The sequence below is a fragment of the Centrocercus urophasianus genome, unplaced genomic scaffold (genome assembly GCF_019232065.1).
Source record: "Centrocercus urophasianus isolate 14NV4802_14NV808 unplaced genomic scaffold, USGS_Curo_1.0 seq_12, whole genome shotgun sequence".
NCBI classification, from domain to species: Eukaryota; Metazoa; Chordata; class Aves; order Galliformes; family Phasianidae; genus Centrocercus; species Centrocercus urophasianus.
In genome coordinates this window covers 56,568,114-56,586,333 of record NW_024884364.1, presented here as the reverse complement: position 1 = coordinate 56,586,333, position 18,220 = coordinate 56,568,114, and the positions used below count along the sequence as shown (strand labels likewise).

General features: G+C 41.2%; 1 protein-coding gene across 1 annotated transcript in view; it reads left to right on the top strand.

Annotated features, from left to right (window-relative positions):
- AFF3 (AF4/FMR2 family member 3) overlaps positions 1-18,220 on the top strand; it is a 316,384-nt gene that overhangs the window by 49,979 nt on the left and 248,185 nt on the right. The window contains exon 3 of the mRNA XM_042810250.1: positions 2,631-3,425. Within this exon, the coding sequence (XP_042666184.1) occupies positions 2,631-3,425 (795 nt within the window). The remainder of the gene's footprint in view (positions 1-2,630; positions 3,426-18,220) is intronic.

The following is an 18,220-nucleotide window of genomic DNA, read 5'->3' as shown; positions in this document are numbered from 1 at the left end:
TTGCAGGAGATAAAAAAAACAGAATTTCATTCTGGATATTTCATGGACAGAATATTTTGACCCATTAACCACATAGGTGTTTTTCATGGAGAAAAAAATCTGATGGCCTTCCATGCAACCATCTGGCTTATTTTTCAAAGTGCTGGATCTCAAGTCTTCAAATGCAGGAATACATCCTACACTGAAGAATGTCAGAGCACTGTAAGTTATAAATGTTTGCACAGAATGCTTTCCCTACTTACTCATTTTGTGATTATGTTTTCCCTATGTGAGTGATTAAATAAAGCCAGCAATATTTCAGAGCAAATAATAGGAAAAGCTTTAACATCTAAAGCTCCCAGCAAGTTACGTCAGGTCCCAGCTGTTTCCCAGGAGAACTCTTCCAGCTGAGCTCAGCCCAGCACAAAATCTTCTCCCCTCAAGATGCCCCAGTGTATCCAGAAGGAACAAACAATACCCACCAGTCACAGCATGTTCCATTGTAAAAGCATTAGATCTTTTTGTTGCAATTATTTTTGTGGTTATCTGGCATTTCTCAATAACAGGCATCTCTGTATCACCTTCGTATCATACCTATAGTCTACTGACTTGTCTGGGCTAGTGACAGTCTATAGATAATCTGCAACTAGGCTTTTATTTACCTCCCCTCCGATTAGCAGTCATGAGATAGAACTGACTATCTGTTAGGCACGTTGGATTTTTTGGGACAAAACTTAAAGATAAATTCTTTTGCATCCATTGATCTAACTGGATAGAGAGCTGACCCATAAATGGTCTGTGCTGGAGGAGACTTATGGGTATTAGGGGCCCTGTTCCATTCTGAGGTCCTTGTTGCTGTGCTCCTGGGAGGGAAGGAAACCTGAGGCACAGGCTGGCTGAGACAGGCTGGGCAAAGACCCAAGCGTAGATCTTCTTCCCTAAGGGAAGCTGGAAATGCATCTTTCTTCAAGATAGCTACACAAATTGAATGTCCACTGGAGGGACAGAAGAGATCCACTGGGTAAAAGCAAACTTCTCTATGCCTTCAGAAAATAATAATTCTGGTCAAGAAGATACCTAAGTGTAGTAGCCACAGACCCCAGGAGATGTATGAATATATCTCCAACCATCTTGAAGATCAATAAGCCCAACTGCAGATAGCCATAAATCTGATCATCCAGATCTCCACTGTCAGCTGTTCAGTTTTTACCACTGTACCAACCAAGCATCCCCATGTAGACTCTTTCTGTGCCTCTTACTCTGCCTGAGTTGAACATGCTTCCTACCCCAGTTAAAGCTGTGAGCTAGGCAACTCATCTGCAACACTTTCTTTTTAGATACGCCTGATGGTTCCCACTTTTGAAGCCTCTTAAGTAATTTCCTCTTCTCTAGGACATCTGTGTGATTCTTGTGAAGTGAAGGAACATTCCCTTCTTAAGCTATGTTGACTGTGAATCAGTGCTTCAATTTTTTTGGAATTCTTGAAAAAAAATCCCCACATTTCCAGAGTGATTGATATTCCTACTACATCCTTCACATTTCTGTATATAAGAGGTTATTTTCCAATCCTTTTACTTTCTTCATCTCTAAGCTACTGTTTCCCCTCTAAACAGAGGATCCAGAGATGATAGCTTGGCCTTCTGAAGCATATGAGTGTTTCCCCATTGAGACTCCATATCTGGAAGAGAGAAAGGAGAACACCACTATCTCATTACTATCTTCCTCTGAAAATACAAAACAAAGCACATCACACACCTGATTCTTGATAGGGTTCAGAAAAATCTGTGCTACAGAGATGCTAATGATATACTCCTTTTCTTACAGTGACTTTTTAAAGAAATAATTTTTAACTTTCTTCAGTATTTTTTTTTCCACTTGTTTTATTTCTTTGTGGAGCTTCTTCCTTTTAAACAAGGAATTAAATGGATTATTTCAAAAACAATGATTAATCTTCAAGGGTGGAAATGCTGACTGTGTCTCCACTGCTGCATAATTAAATACTGAGTATTTTCAAGAATTTGGGGAGTTCTACTTACTCGTTTTTCCCCAAGGGAAGAGTGTTTGGAGTGAACATCCCAACAGAGCACTTTCATCAGAAGGATGTAACGACCTGTAGTTTTCCCACTCTCCCATGAGCTGCCTTCAGGTCATCTTGCAGTATTTGGCTGGCTTAGACCAGAGAGTTCATTCAGTGCTTACACTGGGTCTTGCATGGCTTCCCAGATGCAATGTGAAAACTTGAAGAGGCAGAGAAGGTAATCAGGAATGCAATATTTTCATTCATGGCTGAAGGAGAGCTTGCACTGGGCTATAGGAAAAGTTTTATCATGGTCAGATTTAATCCAAACTGTTCTGTGTAGTTGCAATAATAAATTTTCTAGTTTCCAGGTAATATATTTTAACTACAGCATGATACCAGTGATAGATTTCTTTTTTTATATACTCTAAGGCCCTTTATAGCTTTTCCAGTTCAGGGTAGATTTAAGATGTTGACAAGTATCTTCAGAGACAATAAGGATTTTCGATTTCATCCCTCAACACGGCTGCTGAATAAGAGAGTGCAACTTCAGTAAAGATTTCAGCAGAAGCTTGCAGGGAATTCTGTTTGTCTTAGGTTGACTGTTGTAGAACACTCAATTTTTGTTTTGCAGACTAACAAGGGGGACGAGCTCTCTAATCGCATCCAGAATACACTGGGCAACTATGATGAAATGAAAGATTTGCTAACTGACCGATCAAACCAGAGCCACCTTGTTGGGGTTCCAAAACCTGGGGTTCCTCAGACACCTCTCCCCAAGCCCGATGAACTTCTTATCGCCGACTCAAGACCGCCACCTCCTTCTTCCATTTCCAACACTTCTTCCGCACCAGCAGCCCTACCTGCGCAGCAGAGCAAAAGTACCACAATGGGTTGGCAGAAGGCTGGGCACAATGCTGCTTCAGAAGGTCAGCAGAGAGCCAGCAAGCATGGACACCGCTCACTGGAGTCCCATAAGGGTGACTTCAAACTGGCAAACCAAAAATCCAGTCTGGAGAAACTGAAACGCTATGCATCTAGTCCCACCTCCTCCTCCTCCAATGCTGCCCAGCAAAGCTCACTGAGAGCCACACTAGGTGACAGCATCAGCAGAGTCCAGCAGCCAGCAAAGTTAAATTGTGGCTCAGAAGGAGGAGCTCAAGTGCAAGAGAGACCCTCAAAGCACAGCAGTGGGCACTGTGTCCAGAACTTCCCACCATCTCTTGCTTCAAAGCCCAGTCTGGTTCAGCAGAAACCAACGGCTTATGTAAGGCCAATGGACGGTCAAGACCAGGCCCCTGATGAGTCTCCAAAGCTGAAGTTATTGACTGAGACGACCAAGTTGTACAGGGGAGTGCCTTCTAACAAACCTGATTCGGCCAGGACCAAGTCAAAGATAACGAAGTTCAACATTCCTAAGCAAGAAGAGGTATGTGTTTTGATGCTTTTTATGACATCCTGTCCTGAATAGATGAATAGATCTTAGAACTTGCAGCTTAGAACTGCAAACTGCATCTGTCTCTTTACATATTTTTAATGCCTTAGTTTTTATATTTATTTTTTACCTTGCAAACATTAATATGCAAATAGCAACCACACGGTGATGTAAAGATATCTCAACATCAAAATGTCTTCAGGTCCGTAACACCTCCTCAGTGCCACATTTTCTAATAGTATATATTACTTTTTTTTTTTTTTCCTGAATGTCCACATGTAATGTCTGGATATTTTAAATTCATCTTTTAGCTAGGCTTGTGTGTTATGTCACAGTGTTCATACTCAGTTGACTTTCTTCTTTTTCTCGGTGATTAAATGAAGTGCTTGGCATCAGAAGTAGTTCTGCCATCCTCAATGATGTCAAAGTAGCTTTACAATCTAGATAAATTATAGTTAGCAATGTGAGATCTGTGGAATAGATAAAAATGTAGCAATGAGACTGTCATTCATAAAATCTTCTCTTTCAAATCAATTTTCAAACAGACCAAGGTTTTCTTCCTAAATAAACACAGTCTATAAAAATCAGTCTTGCTATAAAGGTGAGAACATATCCAAAAAAAATTCTAGGCAACTTTTCTGTTATTAGCAGTAGATGTGAAAGGTATCTGTTTGGACTTATTTTATGTTTGTTTATTTCACATTCCAATGGCTACATTAGGACACCTTATTTTGTCACTTGTGTATTACGTGATTTTCTGTTTTGAGTTTTTTGGGTGGGGAGGGAATGGTTGTTTTTGGCAGAATGAAGAATGTTTTGTTTTTTTTTTTATTTCATGGGTGTATTGAGAGACCGTTTACATTTATACAAAGATGGTCACGTCTTCTTGTGCAAACTGGCAGAGCTCCCATGGCTTAAACAATTTATAGTATTTATAGGACTGAATGATTTTATTTGACTGAATCAATGATAGCGTCTCAGAGCAGAGATATACTGATTGTTTACTCTTATTTGATGACTGTGGTGTGCCTTGAAATGTTTTTAGTCTTTTTTTAAAAAATTTTCCTGGCACTGCTAAAGGAGAAGAAAACTCTAATTTTTGGTAAAGCTCTCTGGCCTCTTAATGCCTGTTTTTCAGAAATGGAGTTGACTGCTGTATTCCCTCTTCAGTTTGGTTGAGGAAAGAAGTCTCTCTGGAAGCAATTACTTTTCTCAGTTCCTGTAGACATTATGCCCATGTGGTTTTTCTCTAAGTTTAAGTTCCATCAGTTCCAAACCATTCTGAAGAGATATGTTGTTACTGAAAAGGGGTAGTTTTAGGCACTTAAGTCAGATGTGATAAGCAAATTTAGCATTCACAGATTGCTGTAATTGTGCAGATAGATCAGGTAATGGCATATGCTAATATCCATTTAGCTATTATTACCTCCTTCAGACTTCTCACTTGCCACTATCTGCAAGTAAGAAGTATTGTTAGAATTTAAGATGCCTGTGGCAATTGTCTGAATCTTACAAATTTCCCCCTTCACATATATGCAATACCCTAGTGACTAGTTTGGAAAGGGATTTTGATAGGCAATCATTTGTTTGTCTGAAATTCAGACTTTTCCATTTGCATTCCAGATTTGCCTACCTCAGTAGGAAAGAAAGCTTTCACTTGTTGTACGTAATCCATGATGATGCATAAGGGTAAATCTATACTGCAGTTTCTAGACATATAGATGTAGTTGAGATTGCTTAAACTAACTTGCTTAGATACTGATAGCAATGTAGGCAATGGTAGGAGAACATGGACCGCAAGGTAACCGCTACAGTGTTCACCAGCTTCTCACAAGTTTTGTGGGACACAGTATTCTTGAAATAGTATTTGATAACATAAACATTTAGCTGAAGTTAAAGGATGTAGACAAAAAAGCATTGTCTGGTAGGTGAAGAAAAAGAGGTTAAGTGATTATAAAAATGATAGACATATTGCTCAGAAGAAATGGTAGATGTTATGGGTGGTGTTAGGATTTGTAACTTGAGCTAATAAAAGACAATGCTTAGATCTCATATTTGAGGGCTGAGAGTACTGACGATAAAAGTACCCAACATTTTTTCCTTTATCTTGACGTTTCCTTTGTTCTAACATTTTCCATTCCAAGCGGCACAGGATGAAAATGGTAACACACTGATATTGCTACAGGGAGAAGTATTGACTAAGACTGAATTTTTTTTGTTGTTGTTGCCTAATCTATTCTCCCTTTAATTTTCAGTAGTACTTTTTTTTTTTTTCTTCAAAATGCCTTTCCATTCTTCTCACTTTTATCATACATCTTCTGATAAGGTTCTGTAAAAATTTCCATGCATTCTTTGAATTTCTGCTTGCAAACTCATAGAACTCCTCGTTGGCATCAAAAGGTCACTGTCCTTTATTAGGGATATAAATTTTAAGCCACTTTCACCACATAAGCTAGCATAGTCTTCTGAACCTTTGCAGACAAAATGAGGTTTCCCTTGCACAGGATGGGACTAAAGGTGATGGCCAGAAGAAATCAGGTATCCCTAGTGGACATGGAACGGCCAGACGAATAGAGATGAAATACAGGTTGATCATGAGGGAAAACAGACTGACAAATAGGCAAGGACAGTGTCTGGGAAACTATGTGGAAACAGAAATGGATGCCAGAAAGTTTCCTGAGAGAAGTCAGAAAAATAGGGGGAAAAGGAGAGAGACTGAGAACATGGGAATAGGGTATCTGGAGTGCATGTGGTTGAATGAAGCTTGCTGTGTGCTAAAATAAAAAGCATATGACTGAAATGGGATAAGTAGGGCAGTTAGTGTGCTCTGTGAGCTTAATGTAGGCATTACCATGAGATCTTTAATAGAGTCACAGAATAATCAAATGGCTGATGTTGTAAGTGACCTCTTGAAATTGTCTAGTCCAATCTCCTTGCAGAAGAGGGGTCAACTAGAACAAGCTGCCGATGACCGTGTCAGTCTCTACAGCTGGAGGCTCCACTAGTTCTCTACAACCTGTGCCCAGGATTAATCACTCTCACAATAAGAAAATGTATTCTTGTGCTCAAATGGGATTTCATGTCTTTTAGTTCATACTCTCCATCTTGTCCTGTCACCGGCTACTAATGAGAAGAATCTTCCTCCTTATTCTCTGTTGCCTGACATCGGGTACGTATGAGGGCTGCTCTAAAAGTAATGCCTTCTATTATATTATGTTGATGCACAATGCCTGAGGCAGATGTTGGTGGGATGACAGTAGAGGCTGAACCTTCCTGACAATATTGTTGCATTTTGTTGCCATGTACTGGATGGCAGCAGAGGGGCAGTCTGACACAGTCGTGTCTGACACGGAGTTCAGATGAAGCAAAGATGTGGAACTGAATTCTTCCATGTGGAAAAAATGGCACCGTCTGATATTCATTGACTCTTGCTGAATGTTTATGGAAACCAAACAGTGCATGTGAACACAGTGAGGCAGTGGGTGGGGCCATTCAGCAGTGGTGACAGTGACATGGAAGACAAGCCATGTTCCACATGGCCATGTACAGCATTTCACACCACAAAATGAAGAGCATCCTGATCAGCTCATCCATGTGAATGGATGGACTATGACTGGGAAACCCTGTGTAGAGATGAACATCATCTTAAATGCACTGGAAACTTACCACAGAGTTTGTGCCAGGTGGGTCCCATGTATACTGACACAGGAACTGAAAGAACACCGTGTACAAGTTTATAAGGACTTACTGAACCAATAGATAGCTGAAGATGTATGAATGAAAAAGCTCAATGTGCAGTCTTCAGTGGGTAAAGTGATGTGCACTATCTTTTGGGATAGGAAAGGGGTGATTCTTCTGGATTTTCTGGAACCCAGACAAGCCATCAACTCTGACTGTTACATTGCAGTGCTAAGCTGAAGGCTCAAACTTACGGAGTCAGGCCAGAGAAGAAGACAGCCTTTTTCTTGTAACTCAGTAATACCAGGTCCCATACCAGTTGGAAGACCATGGAGCACATTGCCAGTCTTGATCAAACTGTCCTATCACATGCAGTGTATAGTTTGGAGTTGACAATTTCTAACTTCCAGCTGTTTGGGCCAATGAAAAAGGGGCTGCCTAGGCAACCTTTTCCTGGCAACAGCTCTGCCATAGAAGCTGTGAATCAGTGGGTCACCTCTGCTGGTTTAGATCTTTGTGAGCACAGCATGCAGGCTCTTGTTCATTGCTGATGAAAATGCATAGCTAACAGTGGTGACTATGTTGAAAAATAGTATTTTATAGCTGAGAATTTGCTCTATCAAATAATGTTATTATGCTCTTTGTATCTGTTGGAAATAAATGGGAGGCATTATTTTCAGAGCAACCTACATATTTATACTGATGATTTTTCCCTGCTCCTAGCCCTCTTGAACCTTCTCTTCTCCTCACTGAACAGTTCCAGCTTTCTCAGCCACTCCTTGTATGAGAGATACTCCTCTCCCATTACCATAATTGTGGCCCTGCACTAAATTCACTAAATTCCAGGAAGTCCATACATATCTTTCATGTATTGGCTCCAGCACTTCAGATATGGCCTCAGTGTTCAGCAGGGAGGAAGCATCACCTCCCATACCTTGCAGGCCACAGTTTTCCTAATGCAGCTCCGGGTATTGTTGGCCTTTTTTGGGGGGCAGGTGAATGGGTGCATCTGTGGCTCGTGGTCAGCATGATGGCTGTGAGGATCTTCCTCTGTATCTCAATCTTCTACTGTGAGGTTCTCTTCCTCTGTAGAGAAAATTTTCATTTGGTTAGATGACAGCCTATATTGGTGCATGGGATTCCTTTGCAGAGTCAAGATTTTATATTTCTCCTTGATGAACTTCAAACAAATCCCATCAGCCCATTTCTCCAGCCTGCCAACGTTCCTCTGGATGGCAGCACGACCCTTTGGTTTATCAACCAGTTTTCCCAGTTTTACATCATCTACAAACTTGCTGAGGCTACCCTGTGGCCCATCATTCTGGTTCTTAATGAAGATGCTAATGAAGTGTTGGCTTCAGTATTGACTGGAGGGGGTAAACCATTAGGAACTTATCTCCAGCAAGACTTTGTGCCAATGATCACAACCCTCTGTGCCATTTTCATAGCCCTAGCTCTCTGTTTTCCAGCCTAGTTTTGTCGTAGAACTTTTTGTTTTACACTTACAGTTCTCAAAAACATGTACATAAAGATACCATGCTCCAAAACCTATTCTTTATAATTTGGTCTAAACAAATTCAGTGGCTACTTAACTGACCTGAAAGCTGGGCTGCAAGAGCTTTCCTGCAAGTTGAGGAAGCAAGATGTGAGTGCAGAGCATAGGTGTGAAATAAAAGATGAGATACAATGGAGGGAAAATTATGGGGCAGGAGACAGGGGAGAGGCTTCCAAGCCTGTCCAAGTAGAGAGGTGAGTGGTAAGAAATAACTGTTTTCCCAATTCCTGCAAACTATATTCTCTATTCTTTTAAGGGGCAAATTGTAGTGATATGCACTTCTGTGTGACATTTCAGTTTTATTTTGAACATCATGTGGCTACAGGCAGCTTCAAGTTCCACAGACAGGGAAAACAAGAAAACAGGAATATATTGCCATAAATCTCCTCATTTGCAAGTCTACTTTTCTACTGCATGTAGACTGAGTTCTCTGCTTCCATGAAAGTACATTTAGCTTACAGTACTTAACAGAGCCCACTGGTATATCTCATAGATTTACACATTATTTGAGTTTACCAGTTTGAAGGAGACATCAGTGGAAAAATAAACATCATATAATACAGCAAAGTTAGCTCCATGTAGGAATCGAGGAGTAAGAAGCAATGCCATGCAGAGCACGTGAGTCTTCAGCAGGATGCAAAATCCTTTTCTCTACATCCCTTGAGATTTACAGAGAAACAGGGCACAGAGTTGGCTGCATTACAATTATTATTCACTGGAAATAAGAGCAATTGAATACAAATTATAGACCATTTTCAATACATTAAAAAGGTTGATTTTTAATGTAGTTCAATACCTCATTTGATATTTTTAATCAGTTTTGGAAAGCCTTGAGTATCTTGACACAGACTGAAGCTTATAATTTTTTTTTAAATTGTTTTAATGAGAATAACTTGGATAGACCTGTGTGTAGAAAGGTAGTGGTTACTCATTTGGGAATTTAATCTTCAGGAACCAGGTTCATCAATGTTAATTAGAATCCATACCCAACCTCCCTGTCCTTCCAAAATTATCATATTGCTCCTTATAAATGATAGCTCGTCATCTCAAGTACTGCTATTTCACATTTTGAACTACTTAGGATTATATTGCTGTAGGTAAAAATCCACTGCACAGAATAGAAGGGAAGAGAAATGTATAGAGAACAAGAAGCAGGAAAAGCAAGCAAGTGCCTCTCATTTCTAAAATTTTCTTACAAATGAGACAATAAGAAAAGTCTAAGATGGCAAATCATGTTCTTTATATCTGAGCTCTGTTTTTGAATTTCATCTTGCGAGCTGCATCAGGGTTATGAAGGAAGGATATTGAGGCTGTGTTCAGGAATGAGTAGCAGCCTAACAGTAAAAAGGAAAGATTATGTTCTGTTAAATTTGGGAGCACGTTTATATGAAATGTAGATAAGGTCATCATGAGGACACATTCGTATTCTACTTCACGGAGTACTTACACAACTTCTTCTGCAGGAGAAGTAATGCACGATAGATTAAATGTTGAATCTTTTTTTTTCATTTTTGCCCTAGCCTTACACAGGCAAATTCCTGCTTGCCTGCGTAGATGCTCTGCATTCGTTCTCATTGGAGTGGCTATATATAGCTATCAGCATCTGCCACACACACTGGCAAACGTTCTTTAAATCTGCAAATTTTTTCTTATCAGTTCTATCCCTGTGCATTAATGGAAAGCAAAAACCACCCTCTTTTCTCCCCTTCTTCCCATTCTGAGGAAAAAAAAAACAAGAACACCTAAATATGAGCTTAGTGTCAACAATTTGTTCAAAATCACATTGTTTTAGGGAGAACTTCGGTGCATAGCATATGTAACAAGCAGGTCCATGCTTAAAATTGGAAGTTCGTGTGTTAGAAAATAAGTGCAGTTCCATCTCATTTGGCAATATGAACTCCAGCGTAGACTAAATAGAGAAGATGGTATTGATGAGTGCAGGCCTCCTTTGGAAATTTTCCAGCCTATACCGGGAGAGAGCATCCCTCAAGGAAGGAAGAGGGTTTAGGAGAGATCTGTGTAAGCCCTTTCCTCAAATGCACAGCACTGTCCTCCCCCTGCTGTGACAGAGCCTGTTGGACTGCTGCAGGAGGACGATTTGGGCAGGAGCTGAATTCTGGCCTTTTTTCTCTGATTCCCAGGGTGTTGGGTTCTGACCCAGGAAGGCAGAAGTGAAAGCAGAGGGTCAGCTGAATATGGTTTTAGATAAAAATAGAAAAGAAAGGAGAGATGAATTGAATGCATTAAAAAAAAATAATTCCAGAATTTTTCTGACACTGTGGACTTAACTAGAGAGGCTGGAGACATGGGCGCAGAATTAAGGGTGTTGATACTTTTCTACTATTTATCAGCTTTATTGAAGAATTGCAGTGCTTGGGAAGCCAGTTAGCAATCACAGCACTTAAGTACTCTAAGTATGAGCCAGTTGTTGATGTTTTCTTTCCAAGATGTTCTTGGGAAAGAGTTAGCAAGCCACATTTACCAGAAGACACAGCTCAATTCATCCCTGTAATGTTACCAGTGACCTTCCCCACAAATAAAGAATGTTTTCCCACGTTAGACAGGAAGAACTGGACAACAAGAGCAGTGTGGTGCAAAGATCCCTGCTAGCCGTAGGTTATTCAGGACCTTCGAGTGAGTCCGTGGGAGGGCTATGATAGAATGTATTAAATAGACAGAGTGGTGTTTGAAACAGTCTCAACAAAAACAGTGGAGACCACAATGTGCAAAGATGGATTTTCCATATAGCTCTTAAACTGTGGTACAAGCCTCTCTCCTTCCAGCAATCTGCAGTCACAAAGGCACAGAGTAAGCCTGTGTGCAGGCAGTTCATTGAACACAGTGGGCCTAATTTTTCTAATTATTCTTCCATAGTAGTTCTTGTAGAAGGAAAATGCTGTTTGAATACCTTTACTTTAGTTCTAGAGCTGCCTAGTTTCCCTCAATTTCATTTCCCTTCTGAATTAAATAACATAATCCCTTTTTACTTTTATTTTTGTATTTTTTTTTATAGGAAAGCACTAGCTAAACTTACCTATACATTTTGAAAACACAGAATTGATTTATTTAGAGCCTAAAATTTCCTTCATGCATTATTTTCCATATGGTACGTGCTCTGCTATGCATTTGTTGCTATGGTGAATCTCTTGTTGTTTCCCATCGTTTTAACCAGTGGGATGGCTATCATCAGAGAAAAATCTCTTGGAACTGGATGCAAACTTATGATTGTCAAGAGAAATCCTTAATGTATGCACCTGCCTTTTTGTGAGTTTTTCCCAAGGTTTTTTGTTTTGTTTTGTTTTTCCTAGTTATTGAGTAAATATTCTGGGCACTTCATTGGGGTCTCTCTGAAGTGAGATCCTCCCTTCAATAGAACTGGTCTTCCAACCTTTTCAAAAGATGATCAAGTAACCACCTTTTAGAGCTCAGTGGTTTATTGCGATCAAAGCATGTTTCTTTTGCTTCTTTTATTTTTTTCATTAGACAGTGTGGTTCAGTTTATGAATTAGATCTGGAGTTGATACAAGAGTGCATGCAGAAACATGGCCACAACCCTGTATAATTGCTTCTGTAGTTCCTTTTGGAAAGCAATAAAGATATTGATGAAGGAAATGAGATTTCTAGAACTACAAAACCAGATTTCAATGGCACGTTTTTTCTGATTTCCATTTTTTCTTTGAATCCATCAGTAATGCTCATGATGATGGTAACTGGATGTAATAAAAATCCTCCCTGCCAGAAACAAAGCAGCGTAATGTGCAGTGGCACTGCTCCCACTTTCCCACCTTTGACCCCATTACCATGGATTGCTCCAAAGTTCTGTGAGGGTATTGAGGTGTTGGAGAAACTTATCCTTTCCTGGAGGTTGCTGCAAGCGCCAGGCTGTCCTCAGCATTGAGTTTCATCCGAGCATCTCCTCCCCATCTGCTTGATATCTCCTGAACAAAGGAGTGCTTGGAAAGAGCAGAGAGCAGTGGTGGCTTGCTGAGGATTTCTGATTACCGACACAGTGCTCAGACAGGGAGCTTCTCACAGCTCCTGTTGTACCACACAGGAGCACTGGGTTGGTGTGCAGTCAGGTGTGAAGTCCAAGCCCCCGTTGCTGCTGCAGGGACTCACATTCCCCCTTCCAGTAATTATAATGAGGTAGAGCTTTTCTGCCTTCTCTTTGTCTTCAGAGCAGTCTACGCAGGATCATGCTGAACATAAAGGTGGATTAGGATTTTTTTTTTGAAGTATCCACGGGAAAGATTTTATGGCTCTGTTCTGTAGTTTCCCCAGTCTTTCATAAATTAGAGTGACATGAAACTGCCACCACTGTACATGCTCACTGGGGTCAGTTATGACTGATGAGCAGGAGAACCAAAGGCAAATACAAAGAGCTTCACAGATCACTGTTAATTCCAGCTAAATAAATAACGTATATGTGTTGCTTGATGTGTAAGGTTAAAAAGGTCAGACCTCCAGTAATTGTTGTAAATGCACCCAGCCAGGCCAGAGGCAGTTCAATTCTTTATTGTTGGTCACATATTCTCTTTCAATAAATGAAGACAAATATACCCTTAAATATCTGCATGTAACATACTTTATTCGCCCTGCACATCGTAAAGTTGTCATTTCTGTAGCACTTCTGAATAGAGAAGATCTATCCCTATAGTACCACAAAATAGCTTCCTAGAAAAGTAATTAACAGAAGACCGTTTTGTTTTTGTTGGTTTTTGGTTTTTTTTGGGTTTTTTTTTGTATTTTTTTCCAAGTTCAGAAAAGATAAATAACGTAGGCGTCTGATTTCCTGTCACTCTTGGTTAACTTTGTATGAAAATGGATAGCTTCCAAATTGAAACAGGCACCGGCCTGTCTGGAGAAAAATGCATCTGTAAAGAAATGTGTACATTACATATTCATGCAGCTCCAAATCTCTTAATTGTATTTTATATATAACAATCTCATGCAGTGAAATACGGTACCCTTATTATTTTGTGAGTTAAAAGCAGCGTGCCAGAGAAGCTGAACTTGCTTCGTACAGAGTTCAGGATAAGCATTTCCTTTCCTGAATTCCCTTGTGCATGCCCTACTCTTCCCTCCCCACCAACATGTTTCTCTGAGAGATGGAGGCCCAGTGTGAGGTGGCTTCACACCGCTTCTATTCAGAACATAAATACACCGAAACGTTTGCACCGTGGGGTTGGAAATATTAGTAGAGACCAAGCATTTCTCTCAGAACCAAAAATTGATATTCATGCTCCTCTGTATTTACTGCAAGTGGCTGTGATGGAAGCTTATGTAGCTAAAAAGAGAGGAAAAATTGGAGTATTCCTTGTTAACTCTTATCTCTTTTTCCTAATATTCGTTTAAAGGATTTAAAATGTTCTCTGTTTTGTAACTCTCTTGAAACAAGATAATGAAGATGGTGGCGTTTTTTTCTTGCACGTACTAGAGATTATTAGCATCCATCAACAGTGTAATCCATTGTTAATCAAAGCTGGCATTTATTTAAAACTGGCTGTACAAGTGCATTGCAAAACACAGGCGGGAACTATGTAAGTACTCCAGCTTCTAATGACTCTAAGATGTGCCAGGGGAGGTTCAGGTTGGGTATTAGGAAACATCTCGGAAGGAGCAGTGAGGCAGTGGCACAGGCTGCCCAGGGAAGTGGTGCATTCGCCGTCCCTGGAGGTGTCGAAGAACCGTGTGGATGTGGCACTGAGGGATGTGGTCAGTGGGCATGGTGGGGGTGGGCTGCTGGTTGGACTAGATGATCTGATATGTCTTTTCCAGCCTTTATCCTATGAAGTAGAAGGCAGCTACAAGATTTTTCATTAATAACACAGTCAAAACCAATATCATATGGAGCGGCTGTGACTTAGCGGTTACCCATTATTTTCTAAGAGATCTTCTCCAGTTTTAATTACACTCTGAGTGACATATGATACAAGAAAATTTATTAGCTAGTTAAGTGCTGATCAAGTGGAACTACCAGTCTGTAGCTAAAATATGCTGTCTGGGCAAAGGGCACAGAAGGAATCACCAAGGGCAACACGCAGTGGACAGTTTGAAGAAGACTGTAAGCCAATAAAGAATTTATTTCTCAGACCTAATCAGAAATATTTAGCAGGCAGAAAAGTAAAACATACGAAGAAGGAAAGGACATAAAAATGTTGTGGGCCTTGTGGGGGAGTCTGAAAAAAAGAAGAATAGTATCAGAACCTGAAGTGGAAAGGATGAAGTTATGCTTTGAGGAACCCAACTGGAACTGCTGGCATTGCAGCTCCAATTTATGACCAAGGCTGTGTACAAGATCTTTCAGTAGCTTAGAGATGACTGGGCAATCCTAAAACCAGTAGCATTTGCTGCAGTATATTTTTATTTGCTACTATGAGGAGCATGCACTGTCTCAGCCCCTGAAACCATACCAGCTATTTTCTTTTTTTTCCCAACTCAGAGAGTTTATATCTCCGGATAATATCCAGTTACATTCTCATCAATAAACCAAAAATGATTCATCTTTTACTACTGCAATCTCATTTCAGAGCTTCAAAGCTCTTCCTAAGCAGTAAAGGCAGCTCTGCCAAGATTACACGAAGCACAGCTGTGGGGGGATCAGATGAGGTGCAGGCGGGTGGAGACACCTTTCTAAATGGCATCTGTGCCCCCCAAGTCAGCATGAAAGCAAAGCCAGCTCCATCCTCAGGTATCTGTGACACAGCTTGCTGTGCAACAGCGTAGTCTATAGAAGTCTTTCATAACCTCTGCACTGGAAACAAAAATTATGTGAAAGCATCAGCAAAGGCTTATTGCTGAATTCCAAGTTAATGTTTCTTGCTGCATTTCTTCCTACCATTTAGGTCCCTTGAAGCAAAGACAGTTCCTGAGTGATTATGTCACGTAGGTTTACCACTTCCATTCGAATTACTCACTGATCACTCTCTGCTTGAAATTAAGAGTTTTGCCATTGTCTTCAACAGTAGCAAGATCAGGGTTTGACAGCAATGAATATTTCTTTTCTACATTGTATGAACTTCCTTTGGTCAAGAAGATATTGCCTGGGGGAAGACAGTCCTTTTTTCTTCAGTTTCTCTTTGTTTTGTACCAGAAACTGAGATGTAATACTTGTGGTTGTTTTTGACATTGTTATTGCTTTGAAGAAAGTCAGCAATGGCAATACAGAATAGCGATTGGTGGCCCAAGATGGTTTTTGAATTTAGAAATGCTATATAATCTGTTAACTTCAGGACATACCTTTAGAGCATCAAAGGAGCTTCTTCGCCAGTCCAAGGTGCAGGGCTCATTTTTCCTCCTGGTAATTAAAGTCCCAAGCATCCTGTTCAGAATCAGTTTCCTCACTGGCTCTTAAGTGAATAAATCTATGTGAGTGATTTCATGACAGTTGCACATTAGGAGTTATGGCATATCCCTGCACATAACTTACAGAACTATCTCAGTACACAGGGAAGAGACCATAAAACATGCCGAATGGGGATTTCTCAGATATGCTAATTGCTGCTATATAAAGAGCATGGGATGAAGAACTGACACAGAGGAAGTTCAGCTAGAAAGCCCCTGTCACAAATCTTTAAAGGTTCATGGAGGAGAGAATCCTGCTGCTGCTCTTCCCATCTGAGCTCTGCCTAGTGATGACTTCATGTGGACGGGGCTGGAACACAGCTCTGCCCCCTCTGGGACTTCACCAGTACCCCTCATGGCAGCAGTTCCCACCTGCTTGTTTGCTTCCTGGGTGCAGTGCCCCAATGAGTTCTTTCCTATCCCCAGGCACACCCAAATTTATTCTTAATCTGTTTTTTCTTGAAGCAAATTGGATCACACTTACCATTCCCACCTTCTCGTCTATGAGTTTGGCTCATTGCCACTTCCAATAGGCTGGGTTTTGTGTATTCAGAGAACGAGCTTGCCTAGCTATTTCTACTACCTCTTCTGTGAAGCTTAGGTTTGTAGTTCAGTGACAGGAAAGTGCTGTCCACATCCTTCTTTTTTTTTTTTTTTTTTTTTTTTTTTTCCAAATTTGCACTAAATAGGCAACCGATATATGGATGGATATAATATGCCAACCTGCCAAAGTAAGCTCCAGATTTGTAAGTGACTACAAAAAGAATTTACAGTGTAGAGGCAGACATGCACTTCAGCAAACGTGCTGCCATCAGGCTTGAGTTGAACTGCTGTAGCTTCTTATAATGGTACCATGTATGCCCTGGCAATTTTGCACTCAGTGGAGTGAGGCTGGATCAAGGAATTCATTTTAACTATGCCACTACTGCTTAATACTGATTTTTAGCCACTGCACTTGAACCCTTTCCTTAGAATCAAAGAATTATTTGGGTCAGAAGGGATCCTTAAAGGTCATCTAGCCCAAGTGCCCTGCAGTGAGCAATGACACCTACAGCTAGATCTGGCAACTGATCACGAGTGGTGTTCCCCAAAGGTCAGTGCTGGGGCCTGTCCTCTTCAATATCTTTATTGATGACCTGGATGAGGACATTGAGTGCACCCTCAGTAAGTTTGTAGGTGATACCAAGTTGACTGGAAGTGTGGATCTGCCTGGGGGTAGTAAGGCCCTACAGAGGGATCTGGACAGGCTGGAGAGCTGGGCTGAAGCCAATGGGATGAGGTTCAGCAAAACCAAATGCCGGGTCCTGCACTTCGGCCACAATAACCCCAGGTGACGCTACAGGCTTGGGGCGGAGTGGAAGACTGTGCAGAGGAAATGGACCTGGGAGAATTGATTGATGCTCAGCTGAACATGAGCCAGCAGTGTGCCTGGGTGGCCAAGAAGGCCAATGGCATCCTGGCTTGCATCAGAAATGGTGTTGCCAGCAGGAATAGGGCAGTGATTGTCCCGCTGTACTCAGCTCTGGTGAGGCCGCACCTCGAGTACTGTGTCCAGTTTTGGCCCCTTGCTGCAAGAAAGACATTGAGGCCCTGGAACGTGTTCAAAGGAGGGCAACAAAGCTGGTGAGGGGTCTGGAGCACAGGGCTTGTGAGGAGTGGCTCAAGGAGCTGGGAACGTTCAGCCTGGAGAAGAGGAGGCTCAGGGGAGACCTCATTGCTTCTATAACTACCTGAAGCAAGGTTATAGTGAGCTGGGGGTCGGCCTCTTTTCTCGTGTAACTGGTGATAGTAGTAGAGGAAATGGCTTCAAGCTGCACCTCCCCTGCAAGGGGAGATTTAGGCTTGACGTTAGGAAATACTGCTTTTCTGAAAGAGTGATCAGGCACTGGAATGGGCTGCCCAGGGAGGTGGTGGAGTCACCTACCCTGGAGGTGTTCAAGGAATGTCTGGATTTTGTGTTGAAGGACATGGTTTAGTGAGAACTGTTGGTGATAGGTGGGTATTTGGACTGGATGATCTTTTAGGTCTTTTCCAACCTTGGTGTTTCTGTGATTCTGTGATTCTGTGGTGTTTAGAGCCCAGTCCAGCTTGGCCTTGAATGTCTTCAGGGACGTGACATCCACCACATGGGTTGATGTAGCAGAGAGAAATTAGAAAAACCGTACCCCAGTAGCTGGCGGCTGCCTGGTGATTCTGTATTGTTCTTATGCAA